This window comes from Siphateles boraxobius, unplaced genomic scaffold (genome assembly GCF_051911475.1).
Source record: "Siphateles boraxobius isolate OS27281-9 unplaced genomic scaffold, OSU_SipBor_1 25, whole genome shotgun sequence".
Classification (NCBI taxonomy): Eukaryota; Metazoa; Chordata; class Actinopteri; order Cypriniformes; family Leuciscidae; genus Siphateles; species Siphateles boraxobius.
Genome location: NW_027508866.1, coordinates 19,840,175 through 19,867,049, shown reverse-complemented (window position 1 = coordinate 19,867,049; position 26,875 = coordinate 19,840,175). Strand labels below are relative to the sequence as shown.

Below are 26,875 nucleotides of genomic sequence, written 5' to 3'. Positions count from 1 at the left end.
AAGGCTAAGGCTAGATTGTTCTATACCCTAATACAATTGCATCAGAAAAAATAAGAGTAATCTCTTACTTTACTTTTTCAAAGGAAAAGTAACTAAATTACAGTAATTAATTACTTAGTAGATCATTACAACCATAACAGCAAAGTAGGTTGATGTATATTTTTTCTAAGATCGACTCTACGGTCGTTTTTGACGACTCGAGATATAGCCTAGATTTAATTATATACGCGGATGGGCGTGGTCACAGGGGCGTGGCTAATGCTGAGAGACACACGATTGGCTGTACTAATCCTCAGCTGTTGTCTGTCATGACAGCTAGCAGAAGCCCTCGGGAGTTTCAGTGAGTCCGAAGACACCCGAGACATCAATATACCGGCTAGCCATCGCTTATTCTTAACCTCGTCCTCATGCGGTGAAATGGTCAGCTTATCTAAGGAACTACAACCAAGTAGCTCGCTCTACCTCCTCTCCGGCTGATTACTGGTCGTCATTACGCAGTCAATGTTAGTGTGTGAGCTCGCGTTAGTCTCTTTCAGTGGAGCTCTAGAGGTGGTCTCTCCGTTAGTCTGTTTACTGTGGGATCACTGAGGAGAACGCATTAAATAAAGCCTTTATCTTCATAACTGACACACAGAAGGACACTGACACGATGTTCGAAACCAGGGGAATCCCCTTTATGTTGCTTGACATCGCGTGCCTAATACTCGGTAAGCAATATTGTGTTAAGTACCCTTCTTTTTATTTAATTAATATGAATATTGTTTTGACTGCAGTATGTTTTTTAGCGGAGTGACAATTATAACCTGTATCATGCGTTCAGAAGTGCTGTACAGAAAGATTTTAAAGGCATAAATATAGTCAATGCGTATATGGACGTGTCTTTTGTTTTAGATGTTGCCATGCACGTTATTTAATTAAATGAGATTCAACATTGCAACAGTAGTAGCCTACTTACACAATAACCTCGGACGACACTCATAATGTGCGTCATAATGCATACTGGAGCCCTAGTCATACACTCATCTTGCCTTATCAACTTTTCCCTAATAACAGGGCGTTACCTTTATGCAGAGATTCTCTTATGCACAACAATGACACGTGAAACTCAATTGAATATCCTTTAAAATCCATTGAGAAACTCTCCAGCTCTTTTAAACAGCAACCCAATACTCTACTGTAAGAATAATGTATAGGCTATTATTGCATGGTAGTGTAATATATACTACCCCGCATTCTCTCAGACAATTTACCATTTTCCTGAGAACAGTTCAATTTGGCAACTAGCCCCGGTCTCCCTTATATCACATAATAATGTGATTCATTCCTATAAAATTATTTTTAAATCCTTATTCAAATAATAACAACTGACTGAACACTTCATAGAAATTCATTGGTCAAAATATGTGGGAATGTGTAATATAATTCTTAATTACAGTGACAAATAAGGGTTGTCAAGATGAGAAATTTGAAAATCTTGTAAAAACTTGTTTTAAAAGCATGCATCAGGTATGTTAAAATGTACATAGTGTATTCATGCTGATTTTATGTAATTAAAAATGACATTTACACCCTGTTTTACAAAAGTTAAGACTGAATGTACTTGAATGTGTCAAATGGTCTAACTGCCAAATAATGAGAAATATTAAATATTTTATCCACCTAGATGGCATGTAAGTGTACTCATAGAAATAAATACATATTTTTTTTATTACACGAAATTAGATTTTATTAGAGTTCTCTAAATGTAATTTTTAATGTGTTTTTGCTATATTTGGCAGGACATATGCTGAAAACACCTGTTTTCTAAATAATCTTTGACAAACTATGTAAAATTTGCTAGAAATCATGTTATTACACTAAACTAGATTGATTAAATTTATTCCACTTTAATTTTCCTGTATATAATTATATTTTTATGAAAAATACTGGTTACGCCAATTGACACAAACCAGTTACACCCCCTGACCATGTTGCTTCTAGAGTCGAAGGCCATTGTTTGTTGAAGAAATTTTGACTGACAATCAAGCATGACAGTAAACAAGTTCTGCATAAGAGGTTTTATTTTTGTCAATGCTGAGAAAAACAACTGGCAAGAACTAATTAGGTTAATTCTCGTGTTATGCAGCATGTTTAAGCTTCTGCAAAAACCATTGAGGTTCATTCTTGTTACGCAGCATGTTTGAGCTTCTGCAGAAACAAATGAGGTTAATTCTTGTGTTACGTAGCACGTTTGAGCTTCAGCAAGAACCAGTGAGATCCATTCTCGTGTTACAAAGCATGTTTGAGTTTCTGCAAAAACCAATTAGGTCCATTCTTGTGTTACGAAAGCATGTTTGAGCTTCTGCAAAAACCATTGATGTTAATTCTCATGTTACACAGCACTTTTGATCTTCAGCAAGAACCAATGAGGTCCATTTTCGTGTTACAAAGCACGTTTGAGGTTCTGCAAAAACCAATGAGGTTAATTCTCGTGTTACGCAGCACGTTTGAGCTTCAGCAAGAACCAATGAGGTCGATTATCGTGTTACCCAGCACGTTTGAGCTTCAGCAAGAGTCAATGAGGTTCATTCTCGTGTTATTCAGCAAGTTTGAGCTTCAGCCAGAACCAATGAGGACCATTCTTGTGTTACGCAAAACGTTTGAGCTTCAGCAAGAACCAATGAGGTTCATTTTCGTGTTACACAGCACGTTTGAGCTTTAGCAAGAACCAATGAGGTTACATTGGTTACATTGAACACTTGAAAAGACTTCCAAATAGTAGGTTAGTTTATATAACATTTTTAATCAGCATCATAAACTAGTGATATTTGACTAAATTGGCCCTTAACAGAAAGGCTTGTAATAGGAGTCAATAGGTGTAAACGGTTACAACATTTGACATTTCAGTTTGAAATCAATTTTGACAGGCAATATCATGGACACCTATGTAAGCATGTGGCCTTGGTGGTAATATTTAAAATGTAACTTTAAAAGTTAATACTCCTTTTTATAATAATGATGAATTATCAGTGTATTCCGGGGGTCATACCATTTGACATATACTCAAGAATACCTGAGCATACCCTAAAAATGTTAAATTATCTCACATTTTAAAGAGAGTTACTAACATTTGCATGCAGCAGTTAGTGTCACCAGGGGTCCTTCTCTGTGATATAATTTCCTGTCACATGGTCTTCTTACAAAATAGCTCATTGAATGTTGGTTACACCACCTTGACACTTCAGGAATTTGACTTGACTCACATGATTCCCCAAATTATTTATAATATTCAGAACAATGGTGTTCCATTTACTTTTATTTACTGTTAAATAGTTCTATTGTAAGATTATGCCAAACTAGCTGATATGGTGTTTTATTGAGAATTTCACCTTTTTTAAACAACACATTGACATTTTTTGCAATCATCCCCCAAATAATCTCTCAAAATAAATTAAACTAGAAATTTTAGACTTGGTCCTCAAAACAGAGAATGTATGCAAGCAATTTGCCATTTTATTTTGAAATTTTAACCCTATTAAATTTGATTAAACCATATGGACACAAAAAAATGAGTGTCACGTCATTGACAACTAGAATAAGCATAAATGCTTGATCTAGTTGGTCGCCAACAGGTTACTGAGTCTTACAGAATTTTTGATGGAAGTTTTGATCTGTATGTTTTTCCCCATGCACTTGGAGATTTAAAAAAATATATGTTTTTACACAAAGAACAAACAAATTGTCATTTTCTTATGAGGGCTGTTTGTTCTTGTCCTTTGCTAGATGTACCAAGATGTAGGAATGATTTTAGTCAGCATTTTATAAGCATTATTATTAAGTATGATAAAGTATAATATCCCTACACATATGCTGGTTATTCTTCTCATTTAAAAGTAGCTCACGGTCATGGCTGTCGAGCAGACTCTCGTGTGTCACGTGTCTTTCTTCTTTACAGGGAAGCCTTATTGGTTTTGCATTTGCAAATGGATATTTACATACCACCGGTATCACCTAAACTCAAACTATGACACTACACACTGAAGAGCAGATCAGAACTGATGAGTTTAAACACTGAAGACTTTCCCACTTGTGTTAGTTTCGCCCTTTTGGCATTTACAATGGGGCTTCAGTGGATCTCAAAACAATTAAATTTTACCTCAATTCAGCTCTTCCTTCTTTCAGGCTTGAGCAGCCAGCTTTATCTATATGTGTGCGTATGTCACATGCACTCAGCATCAGTAACAGTCCCAAAGTCTTTTACTGGGAGAGGAGCCTCAGGCTCTATGAATGAGGGTTTGTGTTGTTTTCCTGTGATGCTTTGCAACAATAGGCTGAGGCTATAGAGGACTCAAAGTTTACATATGAGCTCTCATGTTGGACTTTAAACCGTCAGGTTGCATTAGTGTAATACGGGAATAGATAAAGACATTAGAGTCAGCTAAAATGTAAGAGGCCGTATGTGACAATAGCAATGTGTCTGGAATGAGCACTAAGAAAGGATGACAGAAACCATTAACTTTGAAAAATAAGTGTTTGAAGTGTGGTTGTGATCAATTAAGGCCTTGGATTTTGACGATGGATTATGAAATTAGCACCATTCAAAAATATATTTAAAATATAATCCATAAATACAATACAAGTCATTAACCCCTTGTAAAACTGTCATCAGTCACTGTTGGCTTTGCATATTTCACTTCAAAATAAAAGATATTCAAAGTCCAAGAGTAGGTTTACACAACAAGGATGTACTAAAAACGGAAATGTTTTTCTTTTCAATTTTCAAAAGGATCCCGTTCACACGGATCTGTGAAAACGACTAAAAATGCTGTATTATTCATGCCAGGCCAGTAGATGGCGATGTCACTTTGTAAAGAAACACTACACACCTATAGACTGAACACGTAATACGCATGATGTCCCCGTTTTTACAAATTCATGTTTTTGTAGTTTACACGGAGCTAATAACGTTATCCTGGGACGTCGTTAGGCCTATTTTAGGGGGGCTGAAGCTACCCCAAAATGTTCCTGAGCCCCCCTAAATGATAATAAGAACAACAATAACAATTCGATTTATCAATAACGTCATTGGAATGAGTATCCTCATTCATATTTAGAATTAGACGCAACAAATTACATATATCCAGCTACAAAAAATACCCGAAAAGTCAGAAGTTGGACAGAAGTACAAAGAGTCGTTGTGCTATCAAGATGATGCACTGCACCGTCTCGTTGCATTGGTTTGAACTGTGGCAGCTTTCAGAGCGTTGCAGACCAGAGCGCTGCAAGTAACTGGAGGATTTCTCTCGTCGTTACTCTAGTTTGGTCTGAAGTTGAACTCGCTATGCACCCTCCAGCCCACACACACCTATACACACGCTAATGGTGAAAGGAAGATTGGTAAGTGTCGTGATACAGAGTGAAATTGTAAGTTGTTTTTTATTACCTGCTCACCTTTAGCTACGTTTTCTTGAGGTAAAGGAAAGGGGATAAGGGATATTTTGGTTTGCTATGGAAAACTGTAGTCTATCTAGAGTGAACAAGCACAATACAAGAAATGGTTAACTTAGCAAGCTAATCACAACTCTTTATTCTTTGCCAAAAATATAACCTATCTCTATAATAGGCATATTCTAAAACAATATCAATCCCCATAGAATGCTGTTGTCACTGAAAACTAAATGTCATAGGGTCCACACTTAAAAGGTTTTCCGTTTTAGTTGAAAATGGTGTCGTGTAAACAGTCCCTAAGTTTAGTACACCCCCTGTCTTTTCTGAACAAGCTTTCTCATTATAAACCCACGTCCATTATGTAATGTCTATCTCTTTAGGTGGTAGCAGCCAATCATCAACACTGGAAATCAGCCCTTGCGTTTGATTGGTTGGTACACCCTTTATGGAGTTGTTAAACCATTGTTAACCCTTCTTTACCTACAGCCGGCCTCCCACTCGCAGCGTTTAACCTGGGTAAAATCAAACCATATCAGCGGGGCTTTTTCTGTAACGACGAGAGCATCAGCTATCCCTTCCACACCAGCACCGTCACCTCCACTGTGCTCTACACAGTGGGCTTCACACTTCCCATATGTAGTGTAAGTAATCTCAGAGACAATAGCATATACACACTACATGCCCATCGTCCTCCCTCAAAAGTCTTTAGTGCACTCAAGCTGGTTTCAAGGGATTCATCTTGAGAGTTTAATTGACTATTGCAGTCACAGGAAGTGGCCCTTCATTGTAATTGAACAAACAGTCAAATAGACACGAAGAGCAGCTGTTTCAACATGATTCATGACCACTGAACAGGTGCAAACTGCAATTTCAGTAGAGCTTTGTTAGGTGGATTGAAAGCAGCTGTTCAAGTCGCTTTATCTGTGATCGCATGAGGCCGTCTAACATTGTGTCTACACTGGAAGAGAGAGACCACTGTCCACTGAGGTTGTCTACACTGGAAGTATCAATGGAGGAGTCAGCTGTGATTTCTGTGTGAATTATTTTTAGGGACGCACAGGATATCAGTGTAGTATCTGTTATTGGGCAATTTTAAATTTTGTATTATTTTACACATTGTTTGATATTGGACATTTATTTAGGGCATGCACATTTCTACCATTTTTTATTTACAAAGTTAATAGTTCATCTTTTTTTTAAATCTTTAATTTAAATGTTTATAATTTTAATGTTCCAATTTTTATACTGCACATTATAATATTGTGATGCCTAGATTCACATACGACAATTGTTTTTAGTTATTTTTTTATTTTATTTAGACAAAATATTTTAGATTATCAGCCATAATATAAAAATAATTATCAGCCCTAATTTACATCGAAAGCTACAATTAAATAATGATTTTTACGTATTTACAAAGAAATACTTTCTACTAAAAATGAGGACCAATGTTTACCAATCATAACACTAGGCCTTATATATTAAACCTGAGCTAAACTAATTTCTTTGTAAATGTGGATAAAAACATGATATGCTTGCATACAGTTAAAAACAAAAGCTGATGGCACATTCAGAAGTTATTTACATACATAACAAATAATATTAATCTTTTGTAAATAAAATCATTCCACTTCAGACAACTGGGGAAAATATACTAGTGGTGTACGTCAAAGATAGAAACCATAAACTAAAGGTGTGACATAAAGACACTTCCAGTGTAGACTGTATTGTGATGGACTACTTGTGTCCCGTGTAGACATCGTGTTAAGAACTGAAGAAATTTTGGCAGCTCGGCTAGCGATACTCTGGGCATGTTGCTTGTCATCAACTTCTTAGCCAAGGATGTCCACCAAGTACAAGAAATTGCCTTTAGTTGTTTCAGATTAGCTCAGGTTTGAGGTATTCTTGGGTTTGAATTTAAAAACACCCTCCTTCAATCCACTGCTTTTTTTTTTTTTTTTTCAAATTAGGCAGAGGTTTCTTGGGTTTACCCACCAAACCACAGAAACTTCCTGAATATGTTTAGGAACGGTCACCGTTTAGTCACAAGTCAAGTACTCATGTTCATGCTTTTATGTCAAGTTTATTGTGTAAATATTTGCATCAAAACAGTTTTAACATACAATTCTGCAAAAAATAAAAAAACAGATTGAAGGTGTATCTGGGATATTGTGATATGTCTGGAATGTGATAACAGTGGATAGTTAGTATCTTCTGGAGCACAGATGCCATAGTTTTGCCTCTAAAACATTTATCCAAAAGTTTCAGCAATACTTTCCTTGATTAACCCCATATGACATCACCCTCAAGATTGAGAAAACCTCAAACTTCCCATAGGGCAAGATTTGGGTTTGAACTCTATGTAAGCAGCCCTCAGCTTCCACTCGCCTGCCAAGTCAGTTCAGGCTGCATAAAAATGATGATGATCTAAACGAGCGATCCGTCCGCGGTGAATGTTACACCGATGCTCCCAATGACTCTGAAATCCTATACGTTCAGACAGCGCATCACAGACCATGACAATGCAGCTTTCACCGAAGTTAGCAAGAAGATACAGTGTAATGTTAGGAGACTTCAGGTAACCTGCTCTGATCCACATGGCAGATTGAGCAGATTCATGCACGTTAACACGCACGCAAATGTATCAGCATATCATATCATTGCATGTTGGGTAAATGTCTTAATCTCTACCACATGCTTTGCTGCCACGCTTGAGTAACCTTCCTGTCCACAACAGGCTTGTAAAGTTTCTGCCGGTCTCACCACGGTCACCCTTTCTGCACTTTTCTGATGTTTATGTTGCCACTTTAATGTTTTTTAACTGTGGTGGAGCAGCATTTAAAAGCTCTTTTATAACATGATGGTGTGAAAAACCAAGAGAAAGGCATTTTTAGGGACTATAAAGCCTTGTTCACACTTGGAAAATTATAAAGCGCCCCAATGTTATTCATCGTCAGTAGCGAATGTGGCGACTACCAATGTACCAATATACTCCTGTGATATACTGTAGTCATGACTTGGTAAGAATGAGAGAACTTAATGATACTGTAAGTGTTTATGATGTTCAATATGATTGACTCTGCCCACATACAGTGATATAATAAAATGATGCATGGAAAACCATGTCAGCAACCTCAAGCAATAAAATCACTGTCAGTTGTGAACAGGGCTTGAGAGAGAGAAAGATTTCACACCATCTGTTTATCAGAATGTTCTGACATACAAATACTCAACGTTTTGACAAGATCTACCCATCACCATAGCGTGCCTTTGAATAATTTGAGCTATTTTTGGCACATTCCACTTCCCCTGTTGACCTCGAAACCAACGGAGAATGAAAACAAAGCAATAAAAAGCATTTTAACAAGAATATCCTGCATTACGCAAAGACAAAGTGCAACTTTTTGCTAAATTCAGCCCGGGCTGCCACACCACGCCATTTTCTAACCCTTTGTTCATTATGCGTTCAAGTAGAAAATCTAATGTCTGTCTAACCCACAGCTTTCCTTTCTGTACGAGCACCTCCCTGAGGAGAACGCCATTTGCTTGAATTGGGGAGAATAGGGTACAAAGCACTCTTTTAACCTTTGTTTTTTTTTCTCTCACTGTTTCTTTTTTTTGCTAGTTGGACTCCCATTCGCAATACTCACAATACAACACAAAACATTCAAACGAGGATTTTTCTGTAACGATGACTCTATCAAGTACCCATATAAAGAAGACACCATTTCCTATCAGTTAGTAGGAGGAGTAATGATTCCTATCACTGTGATTTCTGTAAGTGCCCGTCTGTTACTTGCAGCTCACCCCTCTCTCCTCTCATTGTGCCTCTAATGTCCGTGTGCTCCTCTGGTCAGTACGACTGTTCTCATGCCAGCTTAAGAAACAGAACTTTAAGATCTAACCACAGTGCAAAGGACATACAGTCCTGTAGATAGAGACTTAAAAGGATCGTTCAATCACATATGAACATTCTGTCATCGTTTAGTTACCCTGTTCCAAACCTGTATAATGTACTTTTTTCTGTTGAACACAAAATGAGATGCTTTTAAGCGATTCCAATCAAAGCATACAGTGACCAGAAGCTGTCAAAGTCCAAAAAAGTGTCAAAAGTACTACATCTGGCTCATGTGCTGTATTCCAAGTCATCTAAAGTCATACAGTAGCTTTGTGTTAGGAACAGAACCGAAATATAATTCTTTATTCACTCCCTGGATGTGTTTGTTACGAGGCGTTGTGACTTCAAACTTGACACAAATGTGTGACATTAATAACTGCGCACATTGATATCTTGGAATATCTGTGTACACCTGATATCAGGATACGTTTTGGTCAATCTGATCATTAGTAGACAAGGGAGACACATAGGTGTTTACATCCGTCTCTTTTGTCCACTTTCAACCACATCTGTCCTGTTTTCTTCGAGGGGAGGGGTTATGGGTGGGTAAATGTATATGCTTTTTTTCCAGATCTTTCAATCTAATGGACAAAATAAGTTTGCGAAATTTACATATGAACGCGTCCATGAGATGACGGAAAGACAAACAGAGAGCAGCAGCTTTCCTTTCTGTTCTGACAGCCGAAAGACCGCTCTTAACGCTGTGAGTGTGTGTTAGAAATCAGGAATGGCGAAACAACATTGCGCTTAGTACGTTTTTTGTCTTTAAACCAAACTTTTAAACAAAGACAAAGTTTAATCCAGTCTGGCTAGCGCGCTTCTCATAATGTTTGTCCATTACGTCAGTAGGCGGAGAGAAGACGGTCTTTTGTGGCTGTTCCTACACATTCGACCTTGTGAGCGTTTATACTATGAAAGCAATCCGGTCTGATGTGTTTTCGACTACCTCTGGAAGTGGTCAAAAGTGGACAAGCTCAAAATGTTTTAGACCAAGATTACACTTGTATTTAGAGGTGTCTACTTGTGATCAGATTGACCAAAACGCATCTTAATACCAGGGCCTTGGAGTGCTTTTATGGTTCTCTTTGAGTCCTGACAGTTTCTGTTCTTTCAGTGTTTGGAAAAGATGAGCATTCTTGTCAATTTCTCAAATTGTCCCTTAAAAGAAAGGAACTCAAATGTGTTGAAACGACATTAAATTTGTAAATTAAAATGTAAATAATTTTTTGGGTGAACTAACATTTGCAATTCATCCCATATTTGACCTTAAATTACTTAAGTGGAAAAAAATTTTCTGGTCTTCCACCCACATATATTCTCTCATATACCACAGAAAGTCTTGTGGTGAGACGTTTAGACTAGAGCTGGAGTCCCTCTCTGTGGTTACATCTCATAACTGTTTCTTTAATGTAGGCCTTTTATCTTGTGTGATACCATCTACAATTTCAACATTGTCCTTTTAAGGGTATTAGAAAACTATGTTTAAACTGAGCTTACCCATTATGGTTAACATTATATGCATACATGTACACACACAAAATCACATCTGTATAACCTCACAGTCACCCATGTGAGCTCAAAAGCACATGTTCCTCTGCCTTAATGTTTTAAAAACATTTGATTTAGGTTACTGCTAATGTTTATTTTGAAAATGCAGAATTCTATGTATTTTAACCTGCATATTTTAGTGAAAAGAAAGCACAACGAATTGTATCATCTTAATATACATTACCCAGACGTTATAATTGATCATACTCCTCAAAACTACAGAAACAAATGCTTTTTTTTTATTATTTTTTTTTTTAAGCTTTTTAGAAGGTAAAACTGTATTACAGTCACTGGACCGTAGTCCGTGTAGACACCATATAACGAGAGAGACGGAAGTACAGTCCATTCAGTAAGTTGTACTGGTGTGAATTTCATTCTTGACTGTTCAGTTAATTAGATTTGAGCTATGGTTGTCTGGTTGTACTGTGTTCCCATCCCTCACAGCTTTGTTAACGTCAAATTAAATATGGTGTCTACTCTGATCGAGGCCAACAGAGATAACCTCTAAAGGAGGCAATGCAAACATGGGTAACTGTGATGTTAGGGACATTTTAGGGAAATTCCTATGATAGCTGCATTGTCAAGTACTTCTACTGTTCGATCTTGTCTTCTATTCTTGTACGTGTGGACATCCTTGTGAGAAACAATCCTCAAATATCCTCATATTACAAATGCGTAACTGGTTGTAACATAATTGTTGACTTTCTCACCAGAACAAAGAAAAGTAATATTTCATTGCTTCCTCTCCCATCGCAGATGATCATAGGGGAGTGCCTTTCAGTCTATCTAAACCGCATCAAATCAAAGTCTTTCTGCAACAGTTATGTGGCCTGTATCTATAAGGCCATTGGCACCTTTGTGTTTGGTGCCGCCATGAGCCAATCACTCACTGACATTGCCAAGTATTCAATCGGCCGACTGCGGCCACACTTCCTGGATGTGTGCAAACCGGACTGGATGCAGATCAACTGCACAGGAGGGGCTTACATCGAGGACTTCATCTGTACTGGGGACACAACCAAGGTCAACGAGGGAAGGTAGGTAACACTTTTCTTTAACTTAACACAGGGGTGGCCAATCTTGGTCCTGGAGGGCCACTTTCCTGCAGAGTTTAGCTCTGACCTGCTCTAGCAAGTTGATCGGAGAGACCATTGGTGGTAATTGTTCTGCGATCAACTTAAGCTTACGATGCTCTTGGGAAATGCAGCCCTGGAAGTTTATTTCAATGAACCTAGACCTTGATCAAAAACCTTGATTACTTGGTCAATGATTAGTTGGGTAAGGTAGATTTGGGGTTGGAGATAAACTTTGCATGGAGAAGACACTCCAGAAGTGTGATTGGACATCCCTCCCTTAATTAATTAATTTGTTACATTTGTATAGCACTTTTCTCTGCACTCAAAATGCTTCACATATGGAAGGGGGAATCTCCTCAACCACCACCAATGTGCAGCATCCACCTTAATAATGCCACAGCAGCCATATTGAACCAGAACGCCCACCACACAACAGCTTATAAGTGGAGTGATGAAGCCAATCAGTATACAGTATATGGGGATGATTAGGAGACCATGATGATGGACAGAGGCCAGTGGCCTAGATGCCAGGGTTACACACCTACTTTTTCCGAAGGACATCCTGGGATCTTTAATGACCACAAAGAGTCAGGAACTCGGTTAAATGTCTCGTCAGAAGGACTACACCCACTACTGCAGGGTTGTCCAATATTTCTCCTGGAGGGTCAACTTCTAGCAGAGTTTAGCACTATCCCCAATTAACCACATCTGAACCAGCTAAACCAAGGTCTTGAGGATGACTAGAAATATCTAGGCTGGTGTGACAGCGCTAAACTCTGCAGGCCCTTCAGGAGTATAATTGGACACCCCCGGACTATTGCGTATCCTGCTCTGGATGTAAGAGTTGTTGTAAGAAAGGGAAGTTTGTCTTTGAGGTGGAAGTAGGAATCCCTCAAATTAGTTCTTTAATGTGGTTCCATCCTGGAAACTTCCTAACCAGTGTAGCCTGCATCTGCATTCATTATTAGACAAGCTTGTCCCTTAAAGGAGAACTCCGGGCAATTTTTAAGTTAATCTTGATCATTAGAGCTTTGTGAGTACTGACTATAGAAAAAAAAACGAACCGGATTGGTGATTGCTACGCGGAGCTGCGACCGCGAATGCCCAGAGCTCCCACCCAGCTAAAACGGCAGCTATGGGGGCATGGACATAAAGAGCGTTTTTGAGCCTATTAACAGACACAAAATGCAATTAAAATGTCTGTCCAACATGAACAGGGACCCTACATGTGAACAAGATGCGTTTAGCAACTTAGCCATTGTTTCAACTCACCTAAATAGTATTTTAGACGGCAAGCTGTAGTCTCGCACTGCAGTCCCGTGCTGTAGCCGGAAAAGGTCAACAATGTCCAGGTGGGAGGAGCGTTGATCATGTGCGACGAGTCTTCGTACATGGAATGGCATTTTTCTTCAAACGGCCCCGCTGTGTTGAGTGTGTGTAGTCATCCTTGTCAAAGTGTTCACTGCAAATGCGGTAATCTTTAACGCGTAGAACTTCTACGGGAGTTTGCACATCAAGTTGAAGTACAACTAGCCACAACTGCAGAATCTCGAGGTCATGGAAAGGAAGACGATGAAAATTTAAGCTCTTATATTTTCGCATTCGGTTGCCACAATTCGGAAAGGCACAAACACGAACCATTTCTTCTTCACTTGTAAGCAACTCTGATCATAACTCGTCGCACATGATCAACGCTCTTCCCACCTGGATATTGTTTACCTTTTCCGGCTACAGCACGGGACTGCAGCGCGAGACTACAGCTTGCCGTCTAAAAGACTATTTAGGTGAGTTGAAACAATGGCTAAGTTGCTAAACGCATCTTGTTCACATGTAGGGTCCCTGTTCATGTTGGACAGACATTTTAATTGCATTTTGTGTCTGTTAAGAGGCTCAAAAACGCTCTTTATGTCCATGCCCCCATAGCTGCCGTTTTAGCTGGGTGGGAGCTCTGGGCATTCGCGGTCGCAGCTCCGCGTAGCAATCACCAATCCGGTTCGTTTTTTTTTCTATAGTCAGTACTCACAAAGGTCTAACGATCAAGATTAACTTAAAAATTGCCCGGAGTTCTCCTTTAAAATGACTTGGCGTCAGAACATTTTCGGACAGATGGATCCTACATGGAATTAGGCATAGTTGTAAAGATTTACAGGAAGGTGTCTTATTAGCAGAACCAGTTCAGTTGTGACCTCAAGTGTGCCATGAGTTCTTTGTATCTGGCACTGAGAAGAAACTCCCTCATTAACATTGAAATGAAGGGCTTCTTCTGAAATGTTTATTGTGAACCCTTTTGGGTCAGTTGGCCACCCAGGCTCTTGGTGGAAATCTGTGGTTCACACACTGTAGTGGTCTCTAATCCTGTGGTAAACCATTTCAGAGCACGCAGGGTTTCTGTTTGGGTTCTTGGGACAGACTCAAGGCCAGCAGAATCCCAGGACCTCTCAGAATGCTCTTATGTAACATAGGTGTGGTTCCCATCTCTCTCACCTCTTTAGTGGTTGTCTAGTGTTTGCCTAGGAGAAGATGCCATTTATAGAACAAATAACGAGCAGTATGGGTCTGAGCCCAGAATAACCCGGATCACCTTTTACACGGGAGTGTTCTCCTCTGGAAAAAGGGATCTTCTCACTAGGCAAGCAAGTATATTTGCTTGTAAAAGGAGTGAGAGAGTCCTCCAGGTTAAGTCAAAACAGTTCAAAAATCTGAAGCATGTCTTCATTTCCAAGTAATCTGTTTCCCCTTAGTGCAGTTTTGTCCTCCTGCAGATCAGTCACATTCAGTCTGCGATGCTTTATTTTAGCTTCTCCGCCTCACAGATAATTCACTTTAGCTCTACTTTGTCTAATGACTGGCAGGGTCTGTAATTCAATCAGCAGGAATATTGTAGATCTGGCCTTATCATGTTTGCAGTGGTTGACTGTGACAGTTAGTTCTGTGCTGCTTGTATTTTTCACTAGGCGGATACTCCTAGTCGACAAGTGGTCTAACCTTAAGTAAACAGGAACACACAAAAGCCTGCCGGATAGCCAGACCACCCTCCCTCTCTTGCGCTTTCCATGCTTCACCTGCCCCGACCCCACCGTTCAACACACGTCTCCCCCAAGCATGCCTGTATCACCCGGAAAAGGGTGTGTGACTGTTTTATGGGACCAAGTGTGTGACTGTTTTATGGGACCAAATGGGACAATGTAAATCTTCACCCTGCTTGGGGTTCAGTGTTAAGATTCCATCCTGCCAATTTGTCAAAGTAATTGTTATTTTGTTTTTACAGAGTTGCAAAACAAATGTCAGCTTCGACTTAAAGGCTTCATGCTGTTGCACAAGCACATGTCTACATGTATTAAGTAGTTAACAGCCCTTCTGCGTTTCCCACATTGATTCTTTGTTGTTTTGCAGACTCTCATTCTACTCGGGTCACTCCTCTTTCTCCATGTACTGCATGTTGTTCCTGGCAGTAAGTGTATTTTCATTATTCTTTGCATGTTCTTTATCAGGGGTACAGTTCACCCAAACGTTAATATTCTGTCATTTACTTACCCTCATGTCGTTCCAAACCTGTATGAATGACTTTCCTCTGTAGAACCTATAAGAAATATTTCTCTAAATGTTCTCCATTCTATAGAGGATTATTGTACTGTATACAGTATTGATGTCCTTGATTAATCAGTTAACATTTAAACCACAATGTTACTTAACCGAATAACAAACCAGAACCAAACTGGTCCAGTGAATAACAAACAGTGACCAGGAAATGTGATCAATGTATGTAAATTTGTTTTACCACAGATTTTTCCATGGGAAAATCCCTATTATGTCACAGTACAGTGTATTGATTCAGTAAAGCAATCTTAAGGATTCTTATGTCATTCTGCTTAACGTCTCCATTACAGCCTAGTCAGCAAACGCAACCTACCATAATCTTACCACGAGAGTACAAAGTTCATAGCACATTTGACCCGGGGTCGATATTCAGCAACACTCAGAAAGATAACATTGTACTATTTTTTGCTCTAAAATGACCCCTCAATTCGGAAATGAACTGCTTAACCACGTTTAAATTTAGATTACAAGCATTAACCACATACATCTAAACTAGAAACGGTTCTTCACTTTTTAAAGGGGGCATTTTTAGAGACCTCCAAAGATTTCTGGGAATCTTTGCCCAGCGTGGGGGATTTCATCCCATCAACTTGACAAAGTAATCCTTAGTTTGTGTTAAGAGTTGCTAAACAAATGTCAGCTTGATTTTAGGTTTTCAAAACAGTTGCACAAGCACATCTAACATGTAATGGTAGTTAAACAGACTGTGTTTTGCCCACATTGACTCCTTGTTGCAAACTATCGTTCTACTTGGATCACTCCATCGTACCTCTAAATGAGTAATGAATTTGACAACAAAACCTGTAATGTGATCGCATGATGATTAATATTTAAAGATAATCTACATTTCTTGGAAGCTCAGCATAATCAACTAAAATAACTTGACTTGGTTCCTGTTAAAGGAAGTCTTTATTTTGTTGGTGGAGCGGATGCATGTGGCAGCGTTGATGCGTCATGCCAGAATTTTAGGTACACTTCCCTTCGGCATGAGATAAGAAAAATAAGCCATTTCATAAACAGGAAAAATTGGTTGCATGGGATCTGTAATAGCATGAAAAGCATACACAATCGCTGAAATAAACATGACAATGTTAATGAGGTCATCAAGTCACATGTGCTGTGAGTTTGGCAGGCAGCATATTTGAAACTGCTCTCATATTCAATGAGATTGAACAGCCTTTCTCTTTCTCAAAGCTTTATCTTCAAGCAAGAATGCAAGCTGAATGGGCACGGCTCCTTCGACCCACGCTCCAGTTCTTCCTGATCGCCGCCTCAGTCTATACAGGACTGTCCCGTGTGTCCGACTACAAACACCACTGGAGTGATGTACTCACAGGCCTCATACAAGGAGCCATCGTGGCTTTACTAGTGGTGAGTGATTAACCGCAAATTGTTCAGTTCAAATTGTATAGTTCACCCAAAAAATTACATCACTTGTCCTCACATTTTCCCAGCCTATATGACTAATCTCAGTGTAACATTTCTTTAAAAATGAAAGCTAATGCAAAATATTAAGTACTTTAGTAGGCCTATAACATTAGAATCAGTAAATATTTTTTTTTGTAGTTTTTTTCGTGCACATACAACGTTGTCAAAACAATTCCCATTCACACGGTTCCAAGAAAAACAATTAAAATCACTATTATTCAAGCCAGCCCAATGGGTGATGTAACTTTGTAAAGAAACACTACGCACCTATAGACTGAACACATATTAAGCACGTGCATGCCGTCACCGTTTTCACAAATTCAAGTTGTACACAGAGAGAATAACAGTATCTTTTTCATAAACTTGCACTTTGAAATGTGTTTTCAAAACTGAGCATTTTTAGGCCCCCATAACGCTGTCGTGCAAATGAACGGCCAAAACACTTTAGTTGAAAACAGTATCATGTGAATGGCCCACTTATTTAACAAAAACATCTTTTGAATGTATAAATACATTATTTGCTGAATATTTTCAGTCTACAATTGTTCAGTTAAACCTCTTTTGAATGTATAAATACATTATTTGCTGAATATTTTCAGTCTACAATTGTTCAGTTAAACCTTCTAAATGTACTCAAAACCAGCGGTGGACAGTAACAAAGTACTTTTTACTTTGTTACTGTACTTAAGTACATTTTTCAGGTATCTTTATTTGAGTATTTTTGATTTGGAAAGATTTGAATTTACTACATTCCAAAGCATTATATCATACTTTTTGTTCCACTACATTTTATAAAAACTTGTTCCCCGTTAGTTTGAACTGAAGAAATCGTCACCCGCTCCAAGACGTGAACGAGCCGATTCTTTGATCGGTTTGAGTCAACTCACTGAATCAAATGATCTGGTCGGAGCAGAGATCCTTGGAGCTTGAGTGCACGCGACTAACAACACGAAAAGTTACCAATGCCGAATTTTAGGATTTTTGTTAATAAAATCATATTTAGGTTACGACTGTTAGTTGTTTCTGAACTAAATCTACTGTAAAGAGCTGAGCTTGTTTAAGCATGAAAGCATGTTTTGGGTTCTAAAAACTATGCAAATTAATGCCCATTTATCTCCCCTGTTTGAGTGACATCAATGTTCTGTATTTAGCAAGAAAATAAGTTGTTTCAGGCTCTGCCACTGTGATTAAATTACACCACCTCCTCTCACACCGTACAGGTTTTCTGTGTGTCGGATTTCTTCAAAAAGAAAGTCGAACCTCAGAAAGAGACTGAGATCCCACACACCACCTTACAAGAGACGCCGACGAATGGAAATCATTACGAGAACCCAAGCTAAGCTCTGACGAATGGAAGGGGTTTCAGCGTGCACCCACTATGAGGGCAGACCACTAGTGTGGAAACCTGTGAATGTAACCGTGCTTTTCAATGTTCTCCAGATACCCCTTTTCTGGGGGTCCGTTTATGGACGCTGTCCCACGTTGCCTTGGCTGGACTGCTTCTGCTGCTACCACAGCTTCCTGTGTATCTCCAAAAACTAATAAGTGTACCTCTATTATGCCACAAAAGAAAAAACTTTTTTATCTGTATGAAAAAAAAGTATCACTATACAGACTTTTTTTTATTAAAATTGTTAAAACTATGTACAATATATTGCGCTTTTATGATGAAAACAAGAAACCATTATGCTTGTTGATGAACACAAATAAAACAATTATGTTCCATGTACATTCTGTCCTTCTGTGTTTTGATGCAAAATGAACAATGACAAAAAAAAAAGGAAAGAAAAAGAAAAACTAGCAAAAGAGCGCGCTCAAAAAACACCTCAGGATTCACAGGTAAAGACTGGCAGCAAACACGATATCCCTCTTAATCTTCGTTATGCCTGTGAAAAACAAGAAACAAATGTCTCGTTTTAAAACCCACAGCCACCCTCAAAACAATGATATAAGTGGAAACTGGAAAGGCAGTGTCAAAGTATGGTCTAGAAGAAAGCCTTGTTCCAAAATCTAGTGTGCTGCCTATCTAGACAGCATGTTGAGGAGTCATAGACATGCTACACGACACCTCAGGCTGCTCCAGTAGTTAAACCTCATTTTGGCCTACGTTCCCCTACTATTCCCTATGCAAGGAACTTTAAGCAACAGCAGCTGATGGGATGGCAAAGGTGTTCTGTTGCGCACACGCGACTTTAACGGTTCCTTCCAAACGTTCTACTGTACCGTCTACTATGGGAGGATAGCTGTTATGTTGCATTTTAACTGTCATTTATGTACATCATCTGTATGTCATTAATGCCAAAAGCAACTCTTCTCTTGCTTTTCTTAAAAAAACCGAATTTTTTTGTATTTTGTCACATGAGAAGTTACGCCATCCTGTTTATTGCTGCTTATGTGCTCAAGTCGTCCTGGGAAGTTCATATTCACGAGATGGGAAGTCGTCTTTACGACGACATGCGTATTCAAGTCATTTTTGTCGGAGTTAGATGGTATCAAGGTTAACTATACTTCTAGAAAATAAACAAAGACTGTCAATCAGGTGTGTTTTGATTTTAATTAATTTATGAAGCCAATGTAAACTTTACCCTTACATATTATATTGTTATATTACAAATGTTAGCATATTTTGTAGGCAATTAGCTAACTAGAATAGCCTGAAAATATCACTGCTAAACAACTATAAGTATTGTGTTATTCCACCATATTTCTTACTGACACTCAAAGTCCTCTAGTGTCTACCACGTGCCCGCACCCGACACGTAAATATTATTCCACCCGTTACATCAAATATTAGCGTCAGTTAGCCCGCTATAAATATTAGCCCGCGTGCAGGACTCAACATAAGGGTATAGGGGGCGATCTTTTATAGAGTGTCCCACAATTCATTGCAGCAAACTGGTGGATGACTACAAATATACTTTTCATTCTGTTTAATCCAATTAATAATGGTCAGCTATTTACTTAACCTTTGTCTGTGCTGTACATTTAGACTTGTTAAAATTATTGGCAGGTAGCTTTATATCATACTAACTAGTGGTCGACCGATATATCGCCATGGCCGATATTTGGCTTTTTTTTTGGCTACAGAACTGGTGATCAAAGAAAGCACATGGTATGCGAAAAAGTAATACGTTTGCTTTTATATTATTTGTAACCGAAAAGGCAAACAATCAGCCTAAAATACTTTCTCATTTACCGTCAACATTCAGCAAATGCACAGCTACATAATTTAAACAAATCTCTGATTATCTAATAAACATTTAATTTCACAAACCTTGCAGATTTAATCTAATCCAGCTGTGATATCTTGTGAAGTGTGCATTTGTAGCCAGCATAAACGTGTTACTGCGAGTGACGGTCCGTGTGAAGTGAGTGAATGCGAACAGAAGATCAGCTTCACAGGAGACGCGATCGAAAAACTTTAAATCCTTCATTTTAAAATATGCTGTGCTATATCCAGTGGCCCACTGTGTCATATTCATGTCGTTTTCACTGTGTGCTGTATGTAAAATTAGCGTTACCTTGTCAAAAGTCAAAGTAAAAAAAAAAAGTCTTTATTTGAAAAAAATATGATTATCAGTGATTACTGATTAATAACCAGATTACTGAGTGCCCTGTTACAGTGTTTACTTCCTTTTTATTCATATATTTTTAAACAATTACTTTATTTGTGAAGAATTCTGTAATAGGATCGCAGATTCAAGAAGTTGCCATCTAAAGTATAGGGTCTAAGCATGTTTATTTTAAAGATTTTTAAATATTGATTTATATAAATATAAAGTGTGTGTGTGTATGTATGTATATATATATATATATATATATATATATATATATATAATATGTATATGTGTGTGTGTATATATATATTAGGGGTGGGCGATATGCGCAAAAATTCATATCACGATATTTTTCACTGTCCGGACGATATCGATATTATATTGCGATATGAGAAAAAAAACTTGGAATCACATTTTAGTACACCTTAGTTAATTTACAGGCAAAATATGTATTTTAATCCTATATCTAGAAAAAGGTGAGGGGTTTAATTGGAGATAGACCTGAACATTTTTTTTTTTTATTGTGCCATTGTTTTTCTCAAAATGTGCAAACATGCAACATGAGATAGGCCTGAATTCACTTATGTCTTTCCACTTTTTATTTTGCGGGGGTCAAAATAATTCCTTCATTATTAATCAAAAGATGAGTAACACTTGAGTGTGGTTTATTGAATACGTTATAATCAATAAATTTGAAATAGTGTGATTTCAGAGAGGTTTGACACTTAGGCCTATTGAAGACAACATTATGTTAACCGAGAAGTTTTTGTATATTGACCAAAGAGAGAAGTACATACTGCTAATGCAGTGGTGATAATTGAATTATTTTTATTTATATTGTTGTCCATTTATCGGAGTTCCATACCTTTTATATAGTAATTATATATTACTGTATCAATTTACTAATACTCGGACACACTCGGTCTCTCGCTGTGGCTCGCGGAGTTCGCTTCGCTTTTGTCCAGTCCGCGCCTCATAGACAGACGCTGTGTGTGTGCGCGTGTACGTGCGAGTGTGTGTATGTGCGAGAGACGCGTGAGTGACAGAGACAAAGTGACAGAACGAATAATACACTGCGTGTTTTAAATACCGTACAAAAAAAATGAATAACGAAATGCATTATGTGGCGCACCGCCACGAATTAGTCTGTGTGGAAAACACTGGACTGTTACCATGCTCTCTGTTTGATTATTAATGTGCATCACGCCAGTTGGACACAATAGAGGAAAAGGTTAAACGTTCAGCCTTGATTTTGCATCATCATTAGTAGTGTTAAAAGTTGTAAAGAGTACCAAATTGAACAAAATAATATAACCGCAAAATTTTTATTTATGAATATCTAATGGTATTCTCAGTATCGCAAAATCCATATCATGGTACAACATAATACCGGTGTTCACGTTCATAGCGGTATATCGCCCACCCCTAATATATATATATATACACAGGTCCTTCTCAAAAAATTAACATTGTGATAGTTCATTATTTTCCATAATGTATTGATACAAATCAAACTTTCATATATTTTAGATTCATTGCACACCAACTGAAATATTTCAGGTCTTTTATTGTTTTAATACTGATGATTTTGGCATACAGCTCATGAAAACCCAAAATTCCTATCTCAAAAAATTAGCATATTTCATCCAACCAATAAAAGTGTTTTTAAGACAAAAAAAGTCAACCTTCAAATAATTATGTTCAGTTATGCACTCAATACTTGGTCGGGAATCCTTTTGCAGAAATGACTGCTGCAATGCGGCATGGCATGGAGGCAATAAGCCTGTGGCACTGCTGAGGTGTTATGGAGGCCCAGGATGCTTCGATAGCGGCCTTAAGCTCATCCAGAGTGTTGGGTCTTGCGTCTCTCAACTTTCTCTTCACAATATCCCACAGATTCTCTATGGGGTTCAGGTCAGGAGAGTTGGCTGGCCAATTGAGCACAGTAATACCATGGTCAGTAAACAATTTACCAGTGGTTTTGGCACTGTGAGCAGGTGCCAGGTCGTGCTGAAAAATGAAATCTTCATCTCCATAAAGCTTTTCAGCAGATGGAAGCATGAAGTGCTCCAAAATCTCCTAATAGCTAGCTGCATTGACCCTGCCCTTGATAAAACACAGTGGACCAACACCAGCAGCTGACATGGCACCCCAGACCATCACTGACTGTGGGTACTTGACACTGGACTTCAGGCATTTTGGCATTTCCTTCTCCCCAGTCTTCCTCCAGACTCTGGCACCTTGATTTCCGAATGACATGCAAAATTTGCTTTCATCCGAAAAAAGTACTTTGGACCACTGAGCAACAGTCCAGTGCTGCTTCTCTGTAGCCCAGGTCAGGCGCTTCTGCCGCTGTTTCTGGTTCAAAAGTGGCTTGACCTGGGGAATGCGGCACCTGTAGCCCATTTCCTGCACACGCCTGTGCACGGTGGCTCTGGATGTTTCTACTCCAGACTCAGTCCACTGCTTCCGCAGGTCCCCCAAGGTCTGGAATCGGTCCTTCTCCACAAGCTTCCTCAGGGTCCGGTCACCTCTTCTCGTTGTGCAGCGTTTTTTGCCACACTTTTTCCTTGCCACAGACTTCCCACTGAGATGCCTTGATAAAGCACTCTGGGAACAGCCTATTTGTTCAGACATTTCTTTCTGTGTCTTACCCTCTTGCTTGAGGGTGTCAATGATGGGCTTCTGGACAGCAGTCAGGTCGGCAGTCTTACCCATGATTGCGGTTTTGAGTAATGAAAAAGGCTGGGAGTTCTTAAAAGCCTCAGGAATCTTTTGCAGGTGTTTAGAGTTAATTAGTGGATTCAGATGATTAGATTAATAGCTCGTTTAGAGACCCTTTTCATGATATGCTAATTTTTTGAGATAGGAATTTTGGGTTTTCATGAGCTGTATGCAAAAAGCATCAGTATTAAAACAATAAAAGACCTGAAATATTTCAGTTGGTGTGCAATGAATCTAAAATACATGAAAGTTTAATTTTTATCATTACATTATGGAAAATAATTAACTTTATCACACTATGCTAATTTTTTGAGAAGGACCTGTGTATATATATATATATATATATATATATATATAGGCTTTATATCGGCCACCCTGCTCTCTAAGATATCGGCATCGGCCATCAAAAAACCCATATCGGTCGACCACTAATACTAACATCCAATTAGATTGTAATTGATTGACATGTGCTAGCTTATCAAATACTGTGTAATTAGATTAGCAACATACTTAAAACAGTGTATTGGAATCAATTTTGAGCGACATTTTTATGCTTAACATGTTATTAGCTTAGCAATATGCTAAAAAGTCTCCCACTTCTATCTACATGTGAAGATCATTTGCGCAGGGCGTGTACAGTGTAATAACATGAACGCTGATGCTCATGGCTACACATGCTCAGTTTAGCGTGTCCTTGCATTAGGAAAAGTGTCAGATTGCAATCCATAATGACAAACTTTAGCTCTCTTCTACGGTTTTCCCTTTCATGTTAACTATGATTTATTTCATTGAAGTGGACATGTTCATAGCTAGTTACCCAAGTAACACTTCTGGTTTAATGGAACAGTAGGGAACTATAGTGCCCCCTTGAGTATTGAGGTCTGCTACAGCCATATGAATGCAAAAAATATGTGTTCGGTATGTTAAAGTTACTTAGAATAAACTGAATACTCATTGCACATGGCTCTATTTAACTGAATGAGTCACACCACGAGTCTATGGCATGTCCTACCCGTTGCAAACTTGTTCTCCAGCTCCGTGTTTCCAATGGCCTTGGCCGCCTGGCACATCTGCCTCATGAGCTCCTCCAATCTGCGCATACAGCGGATAATACTGCCTGAGAGAGCGAGAGAGAGAGAGAGCGAGAGAGAGAGAGAGAGAGAAAGAGAGAGAGTGAGTAAGTCCTCTCTGTGCTCACTACATACCAATCACATATGGTCATTTTCAGTGCTTGTAACCCATAGTTCCAATGTCCAGTTGCATTAGAAATGTTTATCTCTAAGAAACCTTTCTTGGCAAAAGGGGCTTTACTGGCATGATATTCCAAGATCTCCAAAAAGACCAATCCAGTACGAGGTGAAAGGGGGATGGAGAGAAAGAGAATAGGGGAACTTCTTAATTTTTCATATAACATCTCTCCCTGACTACAATTTATTACTACAAGTGCTTTCCTGTTTGCTAATGCACATGAACAGCCAAAATCTCACTCAGGAGCTGGAACACGGACACACAGGGAATTTGTTTTGACAGCAAGACATGAGATTCACGTTTCAAGGCTCGCGTCATGCTGCGGACCCGGCCAAATCTCAGAGCAGAGGCCTCTGGGAGAAGACATGCTGAAAAGACGTCTCAAACCCTTTCATTTCCCAACATGTCTCATGCTGTACTTAAGTCTGGACCAACTACAACATCGCTGATTCCCACTTTTCTTACAATCGAATTACTTTTGTTCATTTCTGGGAAACAGATGATATGAAAATAGTCTTTTAATAGAAGAACTCAAAACAAGCCATTGTCAAGAACTAGAGCTGGGCAATATGGGTAAAAACAAAATATATATATATATTTTCCACCAAATAATCAATAGTTGTGTTAGCTAGTGTATTAAAAGTGTAATTTCTCCCCCAAATATGGAGAGCCATAATATGGAGCAAACAGCCACTAGAATACGGATAAAAATAAATAAATAAAAAAAAGTAACACAAATATAACAAAAAAATAAATGCATACCAAATGACATGTCATTCTATGTACCAATATAACTAATATTTAATAATTAAAATTCCACTGTGTATTTTTGAAATATATTTACATTTTCAATAAATATTACACACAACAACCTTATATGGACACGTTTTTTTATAAAACGATTCACTGAAACTGATAGCCTAAGAAACAAAACTGGCCAAAGGATAAGAGCCTTACAATCATAGCAATATTTAACTGATATGCTTTAATTCAATCGCAAATATATCGTAAATATGTGAAAGCTTGACAAGCAGAAATCCAGTATTTTTGGGACAGCGGACTGTTGTTCTGAGGGGACTAGTACCTTCAAACACATCTGTCATTTTGCATATCTGAGCGAATGAGGAGCCGTTGGCCCAGGTGTAGACCACATCCATCAGGTGCGGGCGGAACTGGTTCAGGTAAGTGTCCTCGTTCACGTCGAGCTTGGCCTCTGCTGACACCTTAGCAATTCGCTTGGCACATTCCTACAACCACAGCAGCAGAACACACTCATTCACGACAATTCACACCGCAGCCAATTTGGCTTCAGAAGCTTGGAATATGGAATATTATATAATAATTGAGGATTTCGATTTATCGGCCAATATATTGGTAAACGCCATTTAAATATCGTTTATCGGCCGAAATGTTCATATCAGTGCATCCCTATTTTTAAAAGTGCCATCTCTTAATTTTATACTAATTTAGAAGCAGTTTATACTAACTGTGAAGAGTTTATCAACACAGCAAATGTAGTAGTGAAATGAGGCCATCAAACTGACCTACATGTACCACACAGAAACTCTTCACACACTGTCAAACTGTTCAAAACAGTGTGTTTGGAAGATCAGACTGACCTATCTGGATAATCCATGAATGCAAACAGAGGAGAGAGTTTAAGCGTTATTTGGTAAATAGTGTGTGTGTGATAGTGAGCTTGTAATGTGAAGAATTTCAGGGTGGTTGAACAAGTCCTCCCCCTCAAACACACTACCTGCATCTGTCGCAGGGGTCCCGCCAGCTGCTCCGTCAGTTTGGGCATCTCATTAGCCTGTGGACGGAAAGAGGCAATAAAGGAACATTGTCAACAAATATACCACACATTTTGACAGTGCACTTTAACTTTCTAAATGATGCATAATAGGAATGTGATCTGCCAGGCTTCATGGGAGAGGCCTTCATTTTAGTTTCAAACAATAAGGCAACATGGATGACATCAAATGTGTTTAAAATTGGTTACGCACATGATTTATGACGGATTATATCAGCCTGAATCAGGCCACTTCGTTACAAAACTTTCGTGGACTTCGACATATCCGTCTATTCAGATCAGAACTTTTGCACTGCTTTTGTAAATAGTGTTGTTGATGTGACTTTTTCCTTCCATGTTGAAATGCTTCAACTCTGTTTTTTATGTGTGTGATTTCCTATCATGTATTGCTGGTTGTATGTATTCTTTACCTCATTCTTTTGCAAATTATACTCACTTTTGCATCCATTTCTTGTCTTACTGAGTATTTAGACTAGCATAGACCGTAGCCGGTGGTTCCTTCCCTAATATAAATCTCATGGCAATTAGTCTGGGTTTGAATACTACCAGAAGTGTTACA

The 26,875-nt window shown here is 38.5% G+C and overlaps 2 protein-coding genes across 3 annotated transcripts in view; one reads left to right on the top strand and one right to left on the bottom strand.

Annotated features, from left to right (window-relative positions):
- Positions 1–294: 294 nt before the first annotated feature.
- On the top strand, positions 295–18,703 carry plpp1a (phospholipid phosphatase 1a). Of its 2 annotated transcripts, none has more exons than XM_077243083.1 (6): positions 295–707; positions 9,053–9,204; positions 11,630–11,910; positions 15,343–15,400; positions 16,741–16,917; positions 18,195–18,703. In XM_077243083.1, the coding sequence occupies exons 1-6, from the start codon at positions 650–652 to the stop codon at positions 18,312–18,314; spliced, it is 846 nt and encodes a 281-aa protein (XP_077099198.1). In that variant the 5' UTR covers positions 295–649; the 3' UTR covers positions 18,315–18,703. The 2 variants fall into 2 exon arrangements, with proteins under 2 accessions (XP_077099198.1, XP_077099197.1); XM_077243082.1 differs by lacking the exon at positions 9,053–9,204 and adding an exon at positions 5,914–6,068.
- Positions 18,578–26,875, bottom strand: part of mtrex (Mtr4 exosome RNA helicase) — a 58,718-nt gene continuing 50,420 nt past the window's right edge. The window contains exons 24-27 of the mRNA XM_077243056.1: positions 26,260–26,316; positions 25,588–25,750; positions 24,268–24,372; positions 18,578–18,860 (exon numbers count right to left, since the gene is read on the bottom strand). Of these exons, the coding sequence (XP_077099171.1) occupies positions 18,808–18,860; positions 24,268–24,372; positions 25,588–25,750; positions 26,260–26,316 (378 nt within the window). The 3' untranslated portion in view covers positions 18,578–18,807. The remainder of the gene's footprint in view (positions 18,861–24,267; positions 24,373–25,587; positions 25,751–26,259; positions 26,317–26,875) is intronic.

Bases quoted from the DNA above. Each gene is read 5' to 3' on its own strand.
- plpp1a (XM_077243082.1), top strand. From the start codon at position 650: ATGTTCGAAACCAGGGGAATCCCCTTTATGTTGCTTGACATCGCGTGC. The intron at 11,911-15,342 runs GTAGGTAACACT...GTTGTTTTGCAG, and splicing joins ACCAAGGTCAACGAGGGAAG to ACTCTCATTCTACTCGGGTC. The intron at 16,918-18,194 runs GTGAGTGATTAA...CACACCGTACAG, and splicing joins CCATCGTGGCTTTACTAGTG to GTTTTCTGTGTGTCGGATTT.